The 22,825-nt window shown below is 40.0% G+C and overlaps 1 protein-coding gene across 2 annotated transcripts in view; it reads right to left on the bottom strand.

Annotated features, from left to right (window-relative positions):
- Window positions 1–22,825, bottom strand: part of PDZD2 (PDZ domain containing 2) — a 348,056-nt gene that overhangs the window by 304,875 nt on the left and 20,356 nt on the right. For both annotated transcript variants that reach the window (XM_031945886.1, XM_031945887.1), the window contains exon 2: window positions 13,799–14,639. In XM_031945886.1, the coding sequence (XP_031801746.1) occupies window positions 13,799–14,274 (476 nt within the window). In that variant the 5' untranslated portion in view covers window positions 14,275–14,639. The remainder of the gene's footprint in view (window positions 1–13,798; window positions 14,640–22,825) is intronic.

The following is a 22,825-nucleotide window of genomic DNA, read 5'->3' as shown; positions in this document are numbered from 1 at the left end:
ATATCTTTGAAAAGTGAAGGAATTAAGTGTATTGCTCCTCGTTTTCAGTTTTCCATTCCTGAAATGAAGGTTATGTCAGCTTTCCAGTCTTGCCTCAAAGTGTGTCACTTCATTCTTGTAATTTGCCAACTCATTTAGGCTACTATTTGTTTCTCAAATGCAGTAAGCAAACTCCCACCTTCATATATTCCTGCAGGTTGTCTCCATTCCCAGAATGCATGCATAGGATTGTAAGTTTAAAGCTAGAAGAAAGCTTTGAGATCATCTGGTCCAATCATATAATTAAGATGGGGACATTGAGACTCAGAGATGTTAGGGGACCAGGTCATTGTCACCTAGATGATAGAGCCAGACCTAGAAGCTGTGTATTCTGACTCCTTATCTCCTTTTTTGAGAATCTTTATCTTTTTTCCAGACTCAGCTCTTTCCCTTTCTCCCTCTCCCCTCCCTTCCCTCTCTTTCTCTCCCCCTCTCATCTCTTTGGTATTTTAATAATGATTTAAACAAATTTTTGAGTTCCAACTTTTCTCCCTCTCTTCCCTTCCTCAAATCCCCACTCCCCAAAATGGTAAGCAATTTGATATAAATTATATATTTGCATAAAACATTTCTACATTCATCATGTAAAAGAGCTGCTATAAATGTTTTTGCATAAGTAGATCCTTCTCTATCTTTTTCTCTGTATCTTTCTTTTCTCAATTTTTTGCCTCCCTCTCTCCCTTCCTCCCCCTCCCTTCTTTCTGTTATTCTCTCTCCTTCCCCCTCGCTTTCTCTATCCCCCTCTCTGTCCCTTCTTTCTTCTCCCTTTCTTCTTCTCTCTCCTTTCTTCTCTCTGTCCCTTCTCCTTTTCTTTGATCTGCTTATTCTTTTCCTTCTCTTTCTCCTTCTTCTTCCTCCTCCTCGTCATCCTCTAGCATACTCCAGTCTGACCTCTCCTTTACTTCTATAATATACCTTTGCACTACGGATCATAGTTTAAAGCTAAAAGGGATTCTCAAAGTGATCATGTCCAACCCCCTCATTTTATAGATGACAAATTTGAGGCCCAGAACACTTGAGTGTTAGATACATGATTATAAGGTGTTTGATGTAGGATTTGAAATCAAGTGTTCTTGATTCTAACTCCTTGAATGTAGATACTATATCATCTAAAACTAAATCTTTGTATCCCCATTTTCTAGCACAGTACTTTGTACAGTTATAGGCATTTAAAAATATGTTTGATGAACTGAGTTAATAGGTAATCAAATGTGATTTAGTTTTAGTTACCTAGATAGTTCTTCAAATGACACATTCAGGGCTCCTCGTCTTAGCCTTTACTCTTTCATCCTCAGAGATAAAGATTTCAAAGTACCACTGTCTGGCATTCCTAATGTCAACTATGTTCATGGGGAACAGGAGGTCCCTAAAAAACGCTAGTTCTTTCTTCATTCTCTTTACTGTGACTTGAGTGAAGCCTGACAATGCCAGAGCTCGCCTTACTGTGCCCTAGGGGGAAGATGTCATTTTACATTTACAAGGCAGAAAGATATGTGGCAGAAAAAAATAATAAATAGTTCATAGATGCTTGCTTGAAGATACTGTGGAGGTCATTTGGTACAGGGGTTCTGAAACATTTTTTCATCCTGGACCCCTTTAGCAGCCTAGTAAAGCCAATGGATATTTCCTAAATACAATTTTTTAATTCATAAAATAAAATACATAGGAAAATACAAAGGGAACCAACTTTATTGAAAAACAGTTATCAAAATTTTTTTATTTTTAAAAGTTCATTGGCCTTGAAGAAAGAACTACTGAATCTAGCTCTCCTGCCTTATATAACAGATGAGGAAACTGAAACCCAGAGTGGGTCAAGTAAAATTTTCAAGGTATTAAATATGAAAATATAAATATAAATGGCTCAAAGGAGCATAGATTTGTCTGGCCCAAAGATCTCAAATTACAGATGAACAAACTGAAGTCCAAAATGGTTGTGTCCAAAGTCATAAAAGTTAAGTATCAGAAGAAAAAAATTGAACATAGGTTCTCTAATTCCTAAATATTCCTAAATACATCAGTCTTTCTACTAAATTGTGTTTCTTCTCTAGCACTAATGTCCATATGGAACTACCTTCATCCTAAATGCAGCAGTCTCCACTAAATTATGTTTTTTCTCTAGCACTAGTCTCCAAATGGAGCCATCTTCATCTTCCCTCCATTCTCCCCTCCTACCATTTCTTTTGGTGTGCAGTGACATTTCCAAACCACACAATTCATGCTTCATATCTGCCCTTAGTACAAAAGGAGCCCTTCAGTCAAGATGTAAGTCTCTCCCCACCCCCAACCCCCACCACTGCTCTCTAGCAATTGCTAAAACACAGCTCTAGGCTTTGGACTTTTCATTACCAACAAATCACACACCTTAGAGGAGAAAGAGACTGAGTTATGGATATGTCTAAAACAGACTCCTAAAACATAAAACTTTGGCTATTTCATAGGGCAAAAGGGAGGAGAGTAGGGAGGCAAGAATGAAGAACGTGGCATGAAAGTTGGTTGTAAATATCTAGAGAAACTAATAATTTATTATTAGGAGCACATGGAATCGTTGGGGGTTGGTGGAACTTGTATCAGAAAGTTATTTTTAAATGAATTTAAGCTATGGAACTAAAGCAATATAACTGGAATTTCAGTAAGTATTTTTTTTAAGTGCCTACTAAGTGTAAGGCATCATTCTAGGCACTAGGAGACATGCAATGTTTAGAAAAGATATGTCTCTATCTTTATGGAGCCTACAGACTAAGAGGAGAACAAGAGTAAATACAATCATAATATACAATGCGATAAAGTATTATGTGGGAACCAAGGAGAAAATTTTTATTGAGTAGATCAAGATGAAATCGTCAAGAAAAAATGTGACATATGAGTGAGAAGGGACTGAACAGTTGAAAAAGAGAGAAAAGTATAGGTACAGAGTAGACATTGAGGAAAATGCTAGTAACCCTCAGCAGATTTGAGAGATTAAGTACTCCAGTTTGAATGAATGGGAATAATACAAGATAAGATTTGAAAGATAAATTTATGCCAACTTGTATAGGGAAGTGAAAAACAAAAGAGTCTGAATTTCAATTCTGGGAGGCAACAGGGAGCCATTGGAGAATTTTGACCAGAATAGTAATATGATTTAGGAATATACAGGAAATCCTCAAAAGTGGTAAATCACCAGAAGGAAGATTAGTTTGGCATCAGCATAAAGTATGTATTGGAAAGGTATGGAAGACCTCTTTGAAAACTATTGCAGTAGATGAATGAGAGTTTGTACTTGGGGAGGTAGCAATGGGAATCCAAAAAGAGGAGACAGATAGAAGAAATACTGTAGAGGTGGAATATGCAGGAAGTTCTCAAGAATCTTCACCAGAAGATCACCAATTATGGTTAGCAGATAAGAATAAGATCGATTTAAAAGAGGAAAGGTATCTAAAGATTGGAATATAAGAATAGCAGTGGCAGTAGGGAGCAAGAGCAAATCAATATCCCCGAATCCTTTGAGTCTAAGAAAACACTTAGAAAAGACACAGGCAACCAATGGATTATCTTGCAATGCACATGGTATCCTTGGGAACAGTCAGGTTTCAGTTCAAGTGAACAGGTAGAAGACATGTTGTGTTTAGGAACAGGTCAGTTCTCTGAGAGCTTCCACAGCTGTGGATCACGGCATCTGAAGGAGTTGCAGGGCAGCCTTTGCTGACACAGGCGTGCAGACTGGGAATGAGATAAATTGGAGGCAGAGGGAAGAGGAGAGATTCAGACAATGCAACTGCCTCTCAGTCTCCTTGTATCATCCTCTCACAAGAGGAAATCCATTCTAGGTTGGATCTCCAGCAGCCACTATCAGGTGGCTCCCCTGTATTCCAACAGCTCCTGTATTCCAACAATGTTTGTTCAAAAGTTCAAAGATTAGATGAAATGGATGAAAAAAAAGCCAGAATTTTAGAGACTTCTGAGATTCTAATATGCATCTTTGTATTTTACTTTACATCTCTTGCTCTTACATGTTTTTTCTTCTCTATTTTTTCTCTCTTCTCCTTCTTTTTGCTATTTCTCCCCTGCCCAGGCCTAAAGTCTGCTGGAGGAAAAAAAAAAAAAAAACCTTTCTCTTGTATGTCTTTCTTGGATAATCTATAGACAAATGGTTAACCTTTGTGAAGGTTCTTCAAGGATTTTAAAATCATATGTGGCAGGTGTTGAGGATACAACAACTTACATTTGAAGAAGGAAGACAACAACATGTACATATATAAGTATGTGGGTGTATATATATACACAAATAATATAAGCTAGCTTCAGGAAGAACTGCAGTCCAGTGTTAGGAGTTGGGGAGGGGGGGAACAAATCTCAGGAAAAACTTCATATAGAAAGTGACATCTGAGCTGAGACTTGAAAAGAACTAAGGGATTCCAAGAGGCAGAAGTGAAAAGCATGGGAGATGATGATGGGAGATAGAGCACCCTGTGTGAGGAACAATAAGGAAGCCAGTATAGTTGGATTTCAGAGTATTCAGAGGAATTCAAGGGAAAAAGGGAATAAATTGCAAAGGACTTTACATATCAAACAGTGGAGTTTATATTTGATTTTAGGAGTAACAGTGAGCCACTGTAGAGAGATGATAGGGTGAGAGCTGCATTTTTAGGAAAATTACTTTGTTAGCTTTATAATGAGAGACTGAAATGTAATGGTAGAAAATAGCATTGGATGGGTTCTAGGAAAATTGATTTCTAATAAGATAAGTTATATGTTTTTATTTACTCATCTGTTAACAATAGTAATAATAAGAAGGTCAGATAATAGGATGAATGTTGAAGATGGGACTATTTTTTTTTTTTGGGGGGGGGGGGGTTCTGTCCTATGTGCCTAGCACAATCTCTGGCACAAAACAGTTTCTCAATAGTTGCTTGCTTAAAAGGTGGATGAAAGAATGGGTGTTCTCTAAAGACCCTTCAATAATTTCCCAAACAATAAATGAATTAGATAGAATTGGTGAAAATAAAACTAGCAAAAACAATCCTAGAAAAGAGAAGTTGATATATCTCTATTTGGGGATGTCAGGAAGTTGCCTGGGATGCGGTCCAGCTTGAAATCAAGAGTAAGACACGAAGAACCAGACAGGAAGGACCTTGCTTCCTCAGTGAATAGAAGAGGGTAGCTCTGGCTTGGGCTGTAGGTGGAGGCAGGAAGAGCAATCAGATTTCTCAGCCAGACAGGGGAAAACCTGGCCTGGGGAGGGTTAGATTTGAAGGATTGGCCACAAAGGCATCCAAGAGTTCGAAATTTCTAAATGAAACTTATCAAGTAAGGAGAACTCTACCATCAGTAAGTGATTGATGTCTTATGTAGACAGACTAAACTAATTTCAGGCAGCCCTCATTTAAAAAGCATAATCAGAGAATCAGAAAAGAGCTTTAGAGCAATGAACACTGGATTAAATATAAACAGAGTCTGAGGAAAACTTTTATAGATCCATGCAGTGTCTAAGAAATTTGAACTTAGTACAGTTCCAGTGTTTAAGACACCTCCCATGGTTCATGCCTATATGCTCATTTATTGAGAAATTGGTCATACCAAAGGTCAAAAAAACAGTCTTAAATGAAATCAAATCCCATTTAACCTGCAAAACCCTTCTCGCCAAGTCTAAAGCCTGTATAAACAATCAGAGTCTCCATGGTGAAAACACAAAGGTTTTAGTTATGAAAATGTGCCCCAAAGGAAGTGACAAGAGTACATGAGTCTGAAAGGCAGAGAAAGCTAGACCATGTCTATCGGACTGTGGGGTAGAAGCCTATCCATGCTCCTGTGGGAAAATACGAAACGATCACTGCCTCAGCATCTATGATCCTAAGCTGGACATACAGGCTACATCAGAATACTAGCTTCTTGAGGTCAGGGACTGTCTTGTTTTTTTCCCTTTGTAGTGCCAGTAGTAAGGACAGGGTCCAGCACATAATGTTGTTCAGTTGTTCAAATCAAATCCAGCTCTTTGTGACCTCTTTGGGGGCTTTTTTGGTAAAAATACTGGAGTGGTCTTAAGTGATCACAAGATTAAGCGACTTGCCCAGGGTCACACATTTGAACTCAGAAAGATGATTCTTCCTGACTCTAGACCTGGCACTATGGTACCACCTAGGTGTTCCCTGGCATACAATAAATACTTAAACAATTCTTCATTTATTCATTCAAGACACTTTATAGCTTCTGGCCTCTTTGAGGGAATCAATTTATCCCCCTCTGAATTGTAAATGTTTTATCTTTAATGTAACTCATAGTCCTTGAGAGTCTGTCTTGAATTTTATATCCTTGTGAAACTTTTAAATTAAATGTCAAACAGAGGAGTTTATATTTAATACTAGAGACAAATGATTTAAACTCATATCCACTAAACCTTCGAAGAGAGATCCCATTTAGAGATAACTTTTGATGAAGGAATCTGTTTTTAATTGTTTAAACCTTGGTTTTGATCTGCATTATGCAAAAGTCAGAAGGGTCTGGCTTTTTTCAAAAGCATATTGGTAGGACCCTCTTGGTAAAAGAAGCAGTTCTTGGTGATGAAAAAATGAAAAGGCTGAAGCATATAGAACTTAGTCCCTAGGTGAACAAATTTGAGAACAGACTGAAAGACTTATAGAGAAGATAGCTTGGAGCTGGGGGACCTACAGAGGGAAAAGAGTGTAAGAAGTATTCACTCGAGAATACTTAAGTCACTAAGTGGTGAAAGAATTGTACTATTAACCCACCTGTACTCAGCTAAATGTTAGAATCAATGAAAATGGATAGGACTGCCACCAGTAAAAGAAAGGCAATGTAGAGAATGTGCTTTGAACGAATAAGTATTTAAAAAATTTTACAGGATCCTAGGATCATAGATTTTGAGTTGCAAGAGATCTTAGGGTCCTTCTCATTCTACTGATGAATAAATTGAGACCCAGAAACATGATGTAATTGGCCTAAGGTTATGTGGATATTCAGTGACAATTTTTTGAATCTTTTATATCGCATGTTTCCCCTGGTATATTTATAGAAATCATCCTTAACATCACATATAATTGTCAAAATAAATAGTTATGATTTGAATTTTAAAAAATACAGTATATTAAGGTAGAATTTTTAGTTTTTTTCATATCTACATGATTGAAATGAATGTAACCACAATGCCTTGGAACAGCTACCACAACTACCAGCAGACAGCCAGACAGGCATTAAAAAAACCTCTCTGGGACTTTCCTTCTAACCTCAATCCCTTTAAAGTGATTGGAAATCACATCATCTCTCTTAATCTCCTTCTTAACCAGAGCTTCAGCCTCTCCTTCTTAACAAGATATTGCCTTCCACATCTACCTCGCGATTGATATTCCTGAATGAATACAAGAAGCAACTGCTTATTTATTGTGAAGATGGAACTGCCTCATTGTGTTAACAGAGGACCTGAAAACACTCATGTTACCAATTCCTACGAGTTAAGACCTAGTGTTTCTATGAGGATCCATGTTAAAATGAAGAGGTACAACTTGGAAGAGGCAAGATTTTTAAACTATTTTCACTCACTAATATTTTAGTATGAGTTATTTTATTGGATGAGCTAGCACAGAGGAGTGAGTAGAATGGAACATAGGACTTAGACGTTTTGGTTAGGAAGTAGAGAAAGAAGGGAAGGAAACCACAAAGTCATAGACCTCTGCCAGGGAGCATGTCCAAACAGGGCACTGAACTGGGAAAGGTCTTTGATATTCAGGAAGAAGCATAAAAGCCCCAAGCCCCAAGAGGGCAGAGGAGGTGCAAAAGATTAAATTTTGTCTACTTCACAATCTTGCTGAGTGTTTGCCTTGCCAGATGATGTGAGTGAGGTGCAGTGATGAAAGGATTCTACAATTACTGTGGGTGGAAATTATCTTTATTATTACCACATTTTCAAAGTATGTGTGATTTTGCAAAACTGCAAGATAAGGCTCGACTGGTCAATGGCCTGCGGTCAAACAGCTCATGGGCCTGAGAACAAGAGGAGGCAGAAAGAGCTGGCAGCCGGACCAAGCCAGACCATGATGGGATGCCCAAGATGGGGGATGTTTTGAAAAATGGAAACAAAAGGAAATCACCCCTAAAAAGGAAAAATCCTGAGCTTTAAAGTTGTACAACTCAGTTGAACTCAGATCTAAGCCACTAGTTAAGAGGTAAAAAGATCATTTATGTGTCAAGGAAGAACCAATTCTTATTTGTGACTAGAGAGTATGCTAGGCCATCGGCTTATACATGTTCCTCGGTTACAGTGTAAAGATAGACATTCTTAAAATATTAACTGGTTACAACACATGGTATCTAGGTGGATAGATACTGAACATGAAATCAGGAAAAGTCTGCTTAAGGTATCTGTGTGACCCTAAGTGAGTCACTAGTGGCCTAGCTGTACCAGACCTAAAACTGTATTATCAAAACCATGTGGTGCTGGTTAAGAAATAGAGTGGTGGATCAGTGGAATAGGTTAGGTAAGCAAGACACAATAATCAATGACTCTAGTAATCTAGTGTTTGATAAACCAAAGGACTTGAGCTTTGACAAAAATTGCCAGGAAAACTGGAAAAAAGTATGGCAGAAACTAGGCATTGACCAACCCCTAACACCCTATACCAGGATAAGGTCGAAATAAGGGTTTCTGATTTAGACACAAAGGGTGATATTATAAGCAAATTAGGAAAACAAGGCATATCTACCCCTCAGATCTGTAAAGAAGGGAAGAATTTATGGCCAAAGAAGAACTAGAAAACATTCTAAAATGCAAAATGAATAGTTTTGATTACATTAAATTAAAAAGGTTGTGCACAAACAAAACCGATGCTGCCAAGATTAAACGAGAATCAGAAAGTTGGGAAAGCTTTACAGCACCTTCTGCCCCTGCAGTTTCAGAAGAAAAAGATTCACAGCCTCTCGAGTTCTGGAAGTCACCAGCCCAGGTCACCGGCAGGATTGAGAGGCTGCAAAAATTAGGATTGTTCTTGCTGTACTTGCCTTCAACCACAAGATGGCAGGAGATAGCCCTTCTCTGGACCGGCCAGACCTGCCTGAATGGGCAACAAAGACCTGGGGAAAATCAGGACTGAGGGAGGAAGGCTTGGGCTCTGACTTGTACTCATTCAGGAACAGTGGATGGATCCCAGTGTCACTGAAGGTACTTTTGTGAGAGTTAGATTTACTCTCTGAGTTGTTTGTTTCAGTTCAAAGTTTTCCTAGATCCTGAGGTATTCTTTGGGATTTGGGGCAAGTCCAGCCTCAGTTTCCCCGTCTGCAATACCAGGATACTGTGAAAATCAGGTGATAGAACAGAAAGTGCACTAGACTGGGGAAAACCTGAATTATCACTAAGTGACTGTGGGACATCAGCTCCATCACCTAATAGTGATACTGCCTGTGCTTAACTACAAAATGAGGGAGTGGGAATAGGTCTAATTGAATTCTGAGAAATAAGATAATCTGAAAGTGGTTTAAAAATATATAGTACTTTTTGCAGTAATGCCCCATTTATTGGATAAATGAAAGAGGTGTTCTATACAGAGTATATTCCAGATGGTAAGATTCTTAATGATTCCTGAATTTAGTTCATGGTTTTTCTAAATTGCCGAAGCCTGGCCAAATTTAGAGAAAATTTTGAGCTCCAAATTCTCTATCTCCCTCCCCTTCCCTTTGAGAAGGCAAGAAATTTTGATGTAGATTCCTGTATTTACTTTTTTATAAAATTTATATAAATATATATTGCACATGTTGTTTGAATGGACTATTCATCATTTAAGTGCCAATTTTATTGAAAATTTAACCACTTCTTATGAAAAACATTTCAAGTGGATTTTATCATTCCCTGATGGATTATAGTGCACTGAACTTAATTTGTCTTAAGAAACAGGTATTCCTAAGATGCAGCAATACTTGTCACTACTTCTGGCACTGTTTCCTAGCCCTCTCTCAAAATGGTTTCTCATATGCAAAAATTCATGAAGAATTAAAGTTTTCCAGGAGAAACAGAAATTCAAAATTGTTTTAATTTTAAAAAACTAGTGTAAGTCAGTAAGTTTGGGCTGAAAAATAGCTCTATTCCTGAAATATAAAATAGGATGTGCTTCGTGTTCAATCTAGTTTCTTCATTTTCTTCTCATTTATTTCTGAGTTCACAGAAATATTTTCAGGGTATATATTCTCAGGGTATGGGGTTGCATGATCACCATTATCTAACTTCATTCTTATATAAAAGTATATAGTCAAAATTTACTTTCTGAGAAGCAAACTTAATCCTATTCAACAAGGAGCCTTTTAGTTGGGGGAAAAAGTTGTTTGGTTTTTGTCCTGAATTTTGGTGCCAGCCTGGAACAAACTGTCCTCACATGGTTCGGCTGATGTTTGCTTATAAAATGCCCTACCCAGCTGGAGTGCCATCCTACAAAGTGCTCCTTGTATGGACAAATAGAGAACACCCTCCTCATTCAGTCTCCCCTTTGCAAATCGACCTAGTTTCAAAGCCAAAAAAACAAAACAAAAAAAAACAAAAAAAAAACCTCAATCCACAGCAAGTCCATCTTCACCTCAACCTTGGCCAGGAGCACCAGAAGACCACAAACAGAAAACTTTCCTCTGAATCATGAGCCAGGTATGCAGACTGAGTCTTGTGTCCAAGCATCAGAATGCACCTTGACATTAAGCACAGACTGCTGGGAGCATTGTGGGGATTTCTGCAGAAAACTTTGAGCTATGCTCAGCAGAGTGACCATACCAGCTCATGATGGCTAAGCCTCCTGGACCTTTCACTCCATCCCAGGTCACAATCCAAAGCAAAATGAAGACTCTGGGACTAACCTGAGAAAAAAAGGGCAATAGCAAGAATGGTGAACTCAGTAGAATCAGACCCAGTTATGTCTCAGTTAAGTTTTATCATGGCACTAATTTTCCTATTTCTATTTAAGGCATTACCATCTTTTTAAAAAATCATTAAAGCCTTTTATTTTCAAAACATATGCATAGATAATTTTCAACATACACCCTTGCAAAATCTTGTGTTCCAAATTTTTCCCTCCCTTCCCCTCACTCTCTCCCCTAGACAGCATGTAATCCAATATGTTAAATTTGTGCAATTCTTCTATACATATTTCCACAATTATCATGCTGCACAAGAAAAATCAGATCAAAAAGGGAAAAAATTAGAAAGAAAACAAAAAGCAAGCAATCAACAATAAAAAAATGAAAATGCTATGTTGTGATCCACACTGGGTCCCTATGATCCTCTCTCTGGGTGCAGATGGCTCACTCCATCTTAAGATCATTGGAACTGAAGGCACTACCATCTTTCCAGTCAACTGCAACAATACAATAAGTTGTCAGCTATAAATCTAACTGTACCCTAACCACATCTCTCCCCTTCTCTCTACTCACACAGCCACCACATTAGTCCAGGCCAATATCATCCCTCATCTGCACTATTAATATCTGATATTATACATATTATATAAAACGTGACTGTATATGATATATAATATATAATATTATATGTGATGCAATGGACTCAGTCTTCTAATTGATCTCCTGCCCCAATTCTCTGCCATCTCTAATTCATCCTCCACTCCCTTGCCAATGATTTTCCTATAGATCTTATGGGGCAGCCAAATGGTGCAGTGGACTCTCTCTCCTCTCTGAGAAGGAAAACAATGTGATATAGATTCTTATTTTTACTTTTTTATATAATTTGTATGTGTACATGTTGATAGAATGAAAGTTCCATGAGGGCAGAACTGTCTCATTTTGGCTTCTAACAGAGATCCTCAGTGCCTGTTATACTGATCTCAATACTGCTTATTGATAACTGATAATGCTTATCATCATTACTTTTATTTTTATTAATAGACAGCATTTACAAAGCGCTTTATATATTTTATAAAGCTCTTTATATATTATCTCATTTGAAACTCACAACAATCCTATGAGTTCAAACTTTTAAGTATTATTTTCCCTTACTTTGTAGAAAAGGACACAAGTTCAGAAAAATTCAATGCCTTGTCCATACTCAGTAAAGATGAACAGAGAGTACATGTGGCATTATGGTGCATGGGGAGCTGCCTATATAAAAGCACTGGGATATAGGAGGTGAAAAATCAAGTTTAGTGAATGATTATTAAGCCAATTTAGTTGAAAGTAAAATATATGAAAGGGAATAATAGAAATTAAACATTATGAGGAAACTGAACCAGTCTGTATAAAAAAACAGACTGAATGTGGATTTTATCCCAGAGACAAGGGACTCGGGGGGGGGGGGGGCAGTGATAGAGCCAAATCTTTATCTTCCAAATATCAATTTGGCAACTATGTGGAGAATAAATTGTAGAGTGGAAAGACTGAAAGAGAGCAGGGAAAATAAATGGCATTGTCTCAAGTAAGGAAGAGGACTTGAAATAAGTATTGACCCAGCAATACTACTACGAGACCTGTAGCCCAAAGACATCAAAGAAAAAAAAAAAGAAAAGGACGCATATTTAGAAAAATATTTATAGCAGTTACTTTTTGTGGCAAAGAACTGGATATTGAAAGGATGCTCATCCGTTTGGGAATGGCTGAGCAAGTCGTGGTATGAAATTTTTTTTATTAAAGCTTTTTATTTTCAAAATATATGCATGGATAATTCTCAATATTCACCCTTGTAAAACCTTGTGTTCCAAATTTTTTTTCCCTCCCTTCTCCTCATCCTCTCCCCTAGATGACAAGTAATCCAATACAAGTTAAACATGTGCAATTCTTCTATACATATTTCCACAATTATCATGCTACCCAAGAAAATCAGATCAAAAAGAAAAAAATGAAAAAGAAAACAAAATGCAAGCAAACAACAAAAAGAGTGAAAATATGTTATGATCCACACTCATTTCTATGGTATGTAATTGTGATGGAATAATATTGTGCTATAAGAAATGATAAGCAGGATGCTCTCAGAAAAACCTGGAAAGACCTATATGAACTAAAGTAAAGTGAAGTGGGTAGAATCAGGAGAACACTGTACACAGTAACAGCAGTATTATGACGATCCACTGGGACTTAGCAATTCTGATCGAGAAAATGATCTAAGATTAATTTTAAAGGACTCTTGATGAAAAATACTATCCATCTCCAGAGGGAGAACTGATGAACTCAGTAGATTGAAGCATATTTTTTCACTATCTTTATTTTTCTTGCTTTTTTTTTTTTTTTGGGGGGGGGGGCGCAACATGGCTACTACAGAAATGTTATTTGTCCTTCATTCTCGAAGAGGGCCATGATGTCAGGGAGCTGATGCCATGACATGCGAGTGAATTGGATTTAAGCAAGGGAGGCTGTGCAAGGTCACCTGCCTCAGTTTCTCCTCCAGAACCCTCTGGGTCCAGGGGCCAGATATAACTCCCATTTCATCCAGGGCTATCTCTAGTCATCTTGATTGAACATGGAAATAGGTTTTGGATGACTTCACATGTATAATTAATATCACAGAAGGGACCTTGGAGCCTATCAAATCGAACCCCTTCACTTTACAGATAAGGAAACTGAGTCAGGCAGAGCTTAAGTCAGGGACAATAACTAGTGAGTGTCTGAAGCAGGATTCTAACTCAGGTCTCCTCGATTCTAAGTCTAGCAATCTCTCCACTACATTATATGATCCCTACAGAACACATTATATGTTTAGGACTTCTGCCATAAACTGACTTGCAGTACATATCCTAAACAAGCAAAGCTCAGCTCATTGACACAACATCCAATAAGCTAAACAGCCACTCACCTGGCCCCGGTGACGTCGACTCCCACCATGAGCTGCCCATTCAGGGAGAGGATCTCATCCCTCAGTTTCACTTTCCCACACTTCCCAGCCGGGCTGTTCTTCTTCAGCTCGGTCACCCAGATGCAGCCCACGTCCAGCACCGGACCCTGGCGCGTCTTGCGCTTCTTCCCACCACGCCGTCTTTCACCATAGTCTCCAAAAACGGGGATGTTCCCAAAGCTGAGTCCCACCGTGTCCATGTCCCCCATCTCTTTTGTCAGGTACACAGTACAGATCTCCATCTCCAGGGGGCTCTGGTCCAGCATAAGTGTGCTTTCGTCCACAGCGAAGTTCAGCTGGATGTATTCTCGGAGCTTCTGGATGGCCGCCTGGCAGAGCCGGTGCTCGGGCCCTCCCTGGGCCTCCTGCAGGTTGCTGCGCAGCCACTGGAGCAGGAGAGGGAGATGCAGCCCCGCGTTGTCCTGGGTGATGGGCATGGCGGTCACCCCAGGCTGCCACCATCATGAGCAGAAGCACTGGCAAGGGGCCGGGGCCAGCGCAGGCCTAAGCCTCGGGGACTTCCTGGCCGTCATCAGCTCGGCCCGTGGCCATGCTCGGAGGGGCAGGAGAGCACGGGGGTAGCCCCTGCAATGCAGAGCCACTGATGGCCTTGGCAAGGCGAGCACAGGACACGTTTAGCAAAACACTGGAACAATTGCCACAGAGCACTCAACAAGAGGAGGAAGGAAGTGTCAAACAAGTTCTTGCTTGGATGGTTTAACAGCTGCCCAGAAGGGAACTACATGGAAATTAGGTATTCCACCAGAAGTGACATCACCTCATCACCCATGCTTATTCACACCTGTGAGGGGAAGAAAGAAAAACACATCTCTCTTAAAAATGAGGGATACTCTTGCTGGGCCATGTAAAATAAACATTCATAGTTCTATAAATGCTTTCCTCACAACGGGTCTGAGTGAGCAGTGCAAATATCATTATTTATGACCATTTTGCAGAATGGGGAAACTTGGATTCAGAGAGGCCAGCTTCCTCCCACAGCTGACAAGTATTTAAATAGACCTTTTGTTGTTGTTGTTGTTGTTAAGGCAATTGGAGTTAAGTGACTTGCCCAGGGTCACACAGACAGAAGTGTTAAGTGTCTAAGGTTGGATTTGAACTCAGGTCCTCCTGACTTCAGGACCACTGCTCTGTCCATTGAGCAGCCCCATAAGTGGGAGCTTAAACCATGCTCTGCTAACCTCCAGTGATCTCTCTCACACTAGGAAGAATTTTCTCTTTGCTGACAGGTAGCTAGAGGGAAGGACACAGCACCCTCAGCTGGTCTCTGATCTCAATTCCCTGAATGTATTTTCTCTCATTCAAAGACTATTTTTTCTCTAAAGACTACTTAGATTAAATGCAGATGGGAGGACCATCCCCAGCACCCCCCATACTCATTCCATATACATACATTTCCATATATACACTTGCATTGGTCTTCTAATTCGATTCCTTCATTTCACAGATGAGGAACCTAAAGCCCCAAACCACTTATGGAGTAACTGAAAAATCTAGAATCTGAGGCTAGTTCTAGCTACGTGGGGCACTGGGTAGAACACTGGGCTTGGAGTCATGGTGAACCATGATTAGATTCCATCTCAGACGCTTATTGGGTGTATGATCTGGGCCAATCAATTAATCTTTCCTAACCTCAGTTTCCTCAACAATAAAATGGAGATAATATCAAATAACATCTATAAAAGCACTTTGCAAATCCTAAAATGCTATATTTTTTATTTGTGATGGGCAGACAATTCTTTGTGACCCTGTTTGGAATTTTCTTGGTAAAGATACTGGAACAGTTTGCCATTTCCATCTCCAATCCATGTGAAAGATGAGGAAACTGAGGCAGAGTTAAATGATTTGCCCAGAGTCACACAGCTAACAAGTTGTAGGAATGATGGGGTCTGCTGTGGAATGAGCATGGGGGATGCTGGGAATGGTCATCCCCTCTGCATTTAATTTAAGTAGCCTTTAGACTAAAAATAGCCTTTGAATGAAGGAAAATACATTCAGGGAATTGAGGAGATCAGGGACCAGTTGAGGGTGCTGTGTCCTTCCTAATAATTCTCATAAACCCTCTATTTTGGCCAAATTAGTTTTCTTGCTGTTCCATGAACAAGAAGCTTCATCTCTAAGATACGGCTGTCCTTCATGCTCTCTCTCCTCATCCCTGCCTACTGGCTTCCATTAAAAACTTTTCCCAACCCCTCTTAATTCTAGTATTTTCTGTTTATCCTACAAATAATTTGTACATATTAGTTGACTTGTCCTCTTCCCCCTCACTCCCTTAAACTGTGAGCTCCTTGAGGTAGATTGTCTTTTGCTTTCTTTTATATTCCCAGTACTTAGTGCATAGTCGTATTTAATACATGCCCACTGACTGACTGACTGCTGTTTTTCCTACATGATATTGCATCTCTGGCTTTAATCCCTATACCTCTCCCTTGCCTAAAATACTTTCTCTTCTTTCCCTCACATCTTGGAATTCCTGATGCCTTTTAGGGCTCAGCTCAGGTACAAACAAGCTCCCTTACCCTCTATCCCATGACACCTTTTCTTGTCCTTTCCTAATTATTTATGCTCACTCCACATCTCCACCTCCATTATATTCTATAATGTGTGGAAATATACTTTCCATATATTATATATTAATCTTTGTATTTGCCCCATCCTACCTCCACCCAGTCCTTGAAGACCACATTTTTGTCTTTGTATATAAAACCCAGTTTAGCTCTACCTTCCTGAAATCCAATTCACCTGCAAGTCAAGACATCACTCTCCTGATGTCATTGGTCCTCTTTGAGGACAAAGAATGATCAATAACAATATAAATAAATACTTTGCAACATTTCAATGTGATTAAACATTTAGTACAAAAAGGATTAATTATATAATCATCACATATAATTATAATTATATTAATTATTGCATATAATTTATTGTATTATATATTAATTATGTGTAATGTACAAAATGATATATGTCTGGCACATAGAAAGGGCTTAATAAATGCCTGATGAATGAATAAATAAATGAATGAATGAATGAGCTTCTCTCCCCTAAAATTCCAAATATGCACAACTAGTCAATCAATGACATGGGTAATATTTCTAGGTGCCCATGACAATTGGGAGTCTTATAATTTCTTTGCCCAAAATCAGTGGCCCTTCCCATTCTCAGATTCTATTGTGAGTCAATCTAAGTAAGGAATATCAGATAATCTGTGTCTATTATAATGAATGAGGGTAATTAAATGCATAAGCATCCCCACCTCCACTTACCAAATACCCTGAAGATAACTATTCTTTTCCAAGTTAACAAGCAAGGCAAGAATGGAGCATTCTGAGCATTGGAAGACTTGGGCCTAGAAAGTCCTTGCTCCAAAGACAGATAAAAACATGGCAGTCTCCTGAATAAATCAATCTGTGAAAATTCTCTCAAACTGTACATACCTGCTTGCAATCAGAGGTTATCAACAACAGGGAACTAGCAGGCACATTCCTATGTGAGATGCTATGGGAGTGGAGTTTCTTTGCCTGTCACATGTGATTCTCAAATTAGATTTCCCCCCAAGAAAGCTTCAAACAGGCAAATGATTCTGAGTTCCTTGATACTGACAAGCTTCTCATCCAAAATCTGAGTTTACATCGGGAAGAAATGTTAGAACTTAACAGCCTTCTCCGCTCTTCCCCTGCCACGGGACTGGACTGCCCTCAGCTGGACACGCAGGCCTCCAGGCAAGGACAAGCCAGTCCCTATGGCCAACAGTTGGCTGTGAGTATTCAAACTTCCCTGGGCTGAACCAGGCCCTGTATCAGATACTCTGCTAATGGGGTCTTAGATACTCTAAGCTATGCTAAATGCCTATTCTTTAATCTGGTCTTGATTTCCTGGATTCTAAATCTTTTTCCCCTTTTTGCCTGGGGTCAGAATTTCCAATTGGAGGAGGAGGAGGAGGTTAGGAAAACCTTGTCAATAAATACCAATGAGGCATATGAGGAAATATGACAGAGGGTTGGGACTTCCTATAGTACTTTTGGAGTAACTGGTGAACTGGGGCCAAAACTGGGGGGAAAAATATAAGTAAATTCAAGATGAGTTAGGGCCTGAGATACAGTCAGATGTGTCCCAGAAGTGTGCTAGCAATATTTAAGAATGAAATCTTTAGGTATGAAGGGGGAAATCATGTACCTTTTTCAACTGAATTTGCCTTTTTTATATTTTCTACATACCTTTCTGAAGACTAAGCAATTAACAAAACAATAAATCAAGCCCTGATTTGTAGCATTTACCAATTTCCAAGACATAAATGCTTACACTGAAAAGAAAATAATCAACTTGGTCACGATGGCCTTAGGCTCCTCCTTGGCATAGAAACCTGCTATGAAAGAGGAAAGGTCACAGATGGTGTTATGCCTCAGTTCTCTTTAATTGTTCTGACTTGGTTTCCCTGAACTAGTTTCCTTTGTCTCAGTTTCCTTATCTATTCTGTCAAATCCCCTTAGTCGTAAAAACCCATTCTGGTCCATTAAGATTGGGAACCGTTTACTCTAAGGTTATAAACTGCTAGCAAGATAAACAAGAGAGCAGAACTCCTGACCCTTCCCTGTCCTCAAGAATTTACAATATCCCTCTAAAATATTCCAAGATACCTCACTGACATCTTTATCTCTGGGTATTCAGACATCCTGTCTCTGGGCTTTTAGGAGTTATGGTCTCCCCCCAACCTGACAGAAGCCTTCCCGCCTTTTTGGGTCTTTGTTTCTAGGGTTATTTAAAGAATGGGGCAGCTCCTATTCATTGCTAGAAGAGCCTGGCTGCTAAATGCAGCAGGCTAGATTCTTTGAGATGACAGCTCTGGGACCAACATGGATTCCTTGGTCCCAGTATATCTTTATCCCTATCTGACTGGATAATTTGAGACGAGAGTCCTGTCCAGTCAATTATACTTTCCAATTAATAAAATATTGAGAACTCTCTAATCTCTCTCCTGCCTCAGTTTCTCGGGCATTACAATGGAAACCAACACTAGTGGGAAAAGTGACAGGAAGGGAAGGGCCAGGTTGAAGATGGGCCCCTCCTCTAGTAGAATTAGTTATTTCCCAGAGGTCTTTTTTTCAGGTCCCTCCATTCACTTTAAGAAACATCTATTAAGCATCTTAGATTTTGCTATGGCCCTGAGGAAGATAAACAATTTAGATAAGGCCTGAGCCCACAGGGAGCTTTGAGTCTAGAAGGAAAATAACTATGGGTACAATCTGATTTAAGTGCATTGGAGCAGTACAAATTCCTAATTTCCAGGCAATTCTGCATTGTGGGAAGCGTTCAAGTCTTAGAAGTACATCTGAGGCCTCATATAGCTTGTACTAGTCTCAAAGGGGTTTAGCTATTGATGGTAGGCCTAGGAGGCAGAGAAACTCAATGTCTATCTTCAGGATAGATAACTGAACCTGTGATTTAATTGGTGTAGGTTGAGGAAATTCCCTGTACCAATGCAAGGGTTAGAGCCAGGGATTGAAGACAGGACTTTCCAGTTCTTTAGTCATTATACCACAGTGATTCTCTGTGTAAGTCACACACAGAGATGGAAAAACAAATTCAGAAGAATACAAAGACCTCAGAAATCAGCCTTTCAGTCAATATCACTTTTTGAGAGTTTATACATATTCAAATTTGGAGCCTGAGTATATTCAGGTTCAAGTTTTAGCTAGTTCTGTCACTAGCTGTTTACCCCTAGGCCATTTATCTAATTTCTCTGGGCGCGTTCCTCATCTCTAGAATGAGAACTGGACTAGCTAACCTTTAAGGTTCCTTTTGGTTTAGATATTTATGATTTTGTGTGACTAGGGAGATGTGACACTTCTTATTTTCATCAAATTTGTAATGAGAATAACAGAGAAGACCAAATTCTGCTGGAGTAGACCATGAGCCCTGGAGAAATCTTTTGAGAATTGTTGACATTGCCTCCTTTCACCTATTCACCTCCGGGGTTGGGCAGATTACTGAACCATAGCAGGAAGAGTTTCCAATTTGCTTCTGATTACAGGGGTAGCAAAAGCATTCAAAAGACTGTTGTATGAATTTGGGAAATAGTTTAAATTTAATTTATTCTCAGAAATTAGATGGATGAGGCTTTTTTGAATTAATCCTAAGGAGTGCCAAGAGATCCTCCAACCAGGACACACTGTAATGGAGCATCATACTATTATCTTTTCCATTCTGAATCTCTCCCCTAGCCTGCTCCATGAAGAGAGGGAGCATTCTAATCTCCCCACAAAGAGTTGAAAAATCAATGTTAGAAATCAAAAGACAAAGGTTTAAATCACCCTTATTTTACAGATGAAATGAAGTGACTTGCTCAAGCCCACAAAGATTGCATTAAAGGCAAGATCTGAATCTAGGACTTCTGGATCTCTAGTCAGGATTCCTTCCAGTCTGTCACATTTCTCTCCTTCTCACTTGTATTGCCCAGTGGTCTTTTCATTAAGAGACAGACAGGAATGGGAGTGAGAGGTAGATCCGGTAGGGGAAAGAGGAAAGATAGAAGGAGAACGAGAAAGATAGAGGGCCGAGAAACTGAAAAAGAGATAGAGGGAAAGAAGGGAAGGAGGGAAAGAGGGGAAAGGGGGGGGAAGGGAAAGAAGAAGAAGAAGAGAAAGAAGAAGAGGAAAATGAGGAGGAAGAAAAAAAGAGAAAGAGGAAGAGGGAAAGGAAGAGGAAAAGGAGAAGGAGGAAAGAGAAGGAGGAAGAGAGAGACGAGGGAGGGTAGGGAAGGGAAGGAGGAGAGAGGGGGAGAGGGAGGGGAAGGGGAGAAAGAGGGAGAGGAAGGAGAGGAGGAAGGGGGAGGGGAGAGACATCCATCAAAATATTAGAAAAGACAGCAGGAAAGAGAAATCAGAAACCAGATCATAATGGAAACTAGCAGCAAAAGCACTCACTTTACAAACATTTGATGTGTGTGTGTGTGTGTGTGTGTGTGTGTGAGAGAGAGAGAGAGAGAGAGAGAGAGAGAGAGAGAGAGAGAAGGGGAGAGGGGAAAGAGAAAAGAGAGAGGAGGAAAGGAGAGGAAGGGGAGGGAGGGAAAAGTAGGAAAGGAAGAAAGAAGAAGAGGAAGAGGAGGAGGAGGAAGAGAGAGGGATGATTTTGGGGGAAATAGAAAAGCATGATCTTTGGGGGAAAGAGTAGAACCTAACCATTATTTGAGAAGAAATATCCCTCAAAAACCTGGAAACTGCAAGGATGGTTTATGAAAATTTTCTGCAAAGAATTCAATTGACAGAATAAAATTAGGAATTGGGAGAACAGACTTGAAGAAGATTTTATTCAAAAATATGAAGTGACTAAATTCAGTCAGAATCAATGGCTAGAGGAGTTTGTTGGAAGACCATTAGACCTTCAAACCCTATCTATCATAGAGCCATTAACTGTTACAGTTAGAAGGAATCCTAGCAGCCCCTCTAGTCCAAGTACTCCATACCAAAGAAGAAATCATGAGCCCAGAGTGATGAAAAGCCTTCCCTCAATCACACAGCTAGCTTGTTGCAGAACAAGAAGTAGAATCTAGTCCCTTGGATTTTGGATTTTAACCCCATGCTAATTCCAATATAATACAATTCTCATTTTCTTGATCTGAAAAAATGAGGAAGTGTGGATTTGGATCACTGGTTTTAGAACTGGATGGGACCTTAGATCTAGTTCAATTCTCTTATTTTACACATAAAGAAAACAAGGTCTGCAGAGTCTGTTCTGCTTTGTTGGCAGTGGATCTCCCTATTTTGCCCAGGCCACTGACTGCTGATGCTGATGTTTCTGATCTGGTCTAGTCCCTCCTGCTTGGGCAGTCTGCAGTCCCTCCATATTTAGGGGTTTCTCATGTTGGTGCCAGATTCTGTACAATTGTCCAATCAACTTTAGCCTTCTACCTCTTCTACCTCTAGAGTCCCACATTCAAGCAATCCAGCAACTTCAGCCTCCCTTCTTAGTAGGTATTACAGGTGTGTGCCATCTTAACCAACCCTACACAGAGGTCAAGTAGTTTGCCCATATGACGGAGCTAGTAAATGGCAGACCTCCTCCTCTGGCTCCAGAGCTAGAGTTCTGTCCACTGTTCCACCCCAGCCCTGTCCCTTCGGATGCCATTCGCCTCCTGGGCACAGGAGCTGAGCAAGCAAGTCAGGGTTACCATCACCTGCCTCCTCCTACAGAAGTACTGTTGTCCTCATGCACATTTTAAACTGCAGGCGAGATGAGCCAAACCTCCCTATCAGATTTTGACAATCTGCCCAGAGAAAGGAGGAGGGAGGGCCTGGGGCTAGTGCACATTCCTGCACATCGAACCACAGAGGAGCTATTATGGTAGAGAATAAGAAACGATCCTGTAAAAACAGTCTTACTGCACCCACACAACAAGTGGTTTAAACCCAAGGTTCCTGCAACTGGGGAGGAGTTTATATTAAGGGCCCATTGGCAATCAGATGTTCTGATGGGGCTCCAGAGCTTTTCCCAATTTGGCAAAGCTCTCGCTCCCATGTGCTATGGCCTACTTCCCGTTCCTCACCCCAGAGTACTGCTGGGAGTCTGGGACTTGCCTGCCTGGTGCAGAGAAGCCTCAGAGGAAACCAAAGGTGCAAAAGAGCAGGAAGGATTGGCCCAGGGGGCCTCCCTGTAGAGCTTCCACTTTTCCCAGGCCCTAACTGTGGGAAAGACGTCAGACAATGGTCATTCTGAAGGCAAGGAAAGGAAAGTGCATGGGAAGACATCAAGTAGGAGTCCTCATTTGCTCTCCCAGGCAGGAAATCAGAATTAGGGTGGGAAACAAACAGACACTGCAAAACAAATCATGTTCTACAGGGGACGGAATAATATAATAAGAAGAGAACTGTCTCTGGAATAGAATGGGAGCTGGACAACCCCTGGACTCAGTTTCTTCCTCTGGAAAATAAGGAGAGGCTTAGACTAGTAGATGTCTAGATGAAGTCCTTTCCA

The sequence above is a fragment of the Sarcophilus harrisii genome, chromosome 1 (assembly GCF_902635505.1).
Source record: "Sarcophilus harrisii chromosome 1, mSarHar1.11, whole genome shotgun sequence".
Taxonomy (NCBI): domain Eukaryota; kingdom Metazoa; phylum Chordata; class Mammalia; order Dasyuromorphia; family Dasyuridae; genus Sarcophilus; species Sarcophilus harrisii.
The sequence above is the reverse complement of the archived record's forward strand: the minus strand, read 5'-3'. Positions and strand labels throughout refer to the sequence as shown.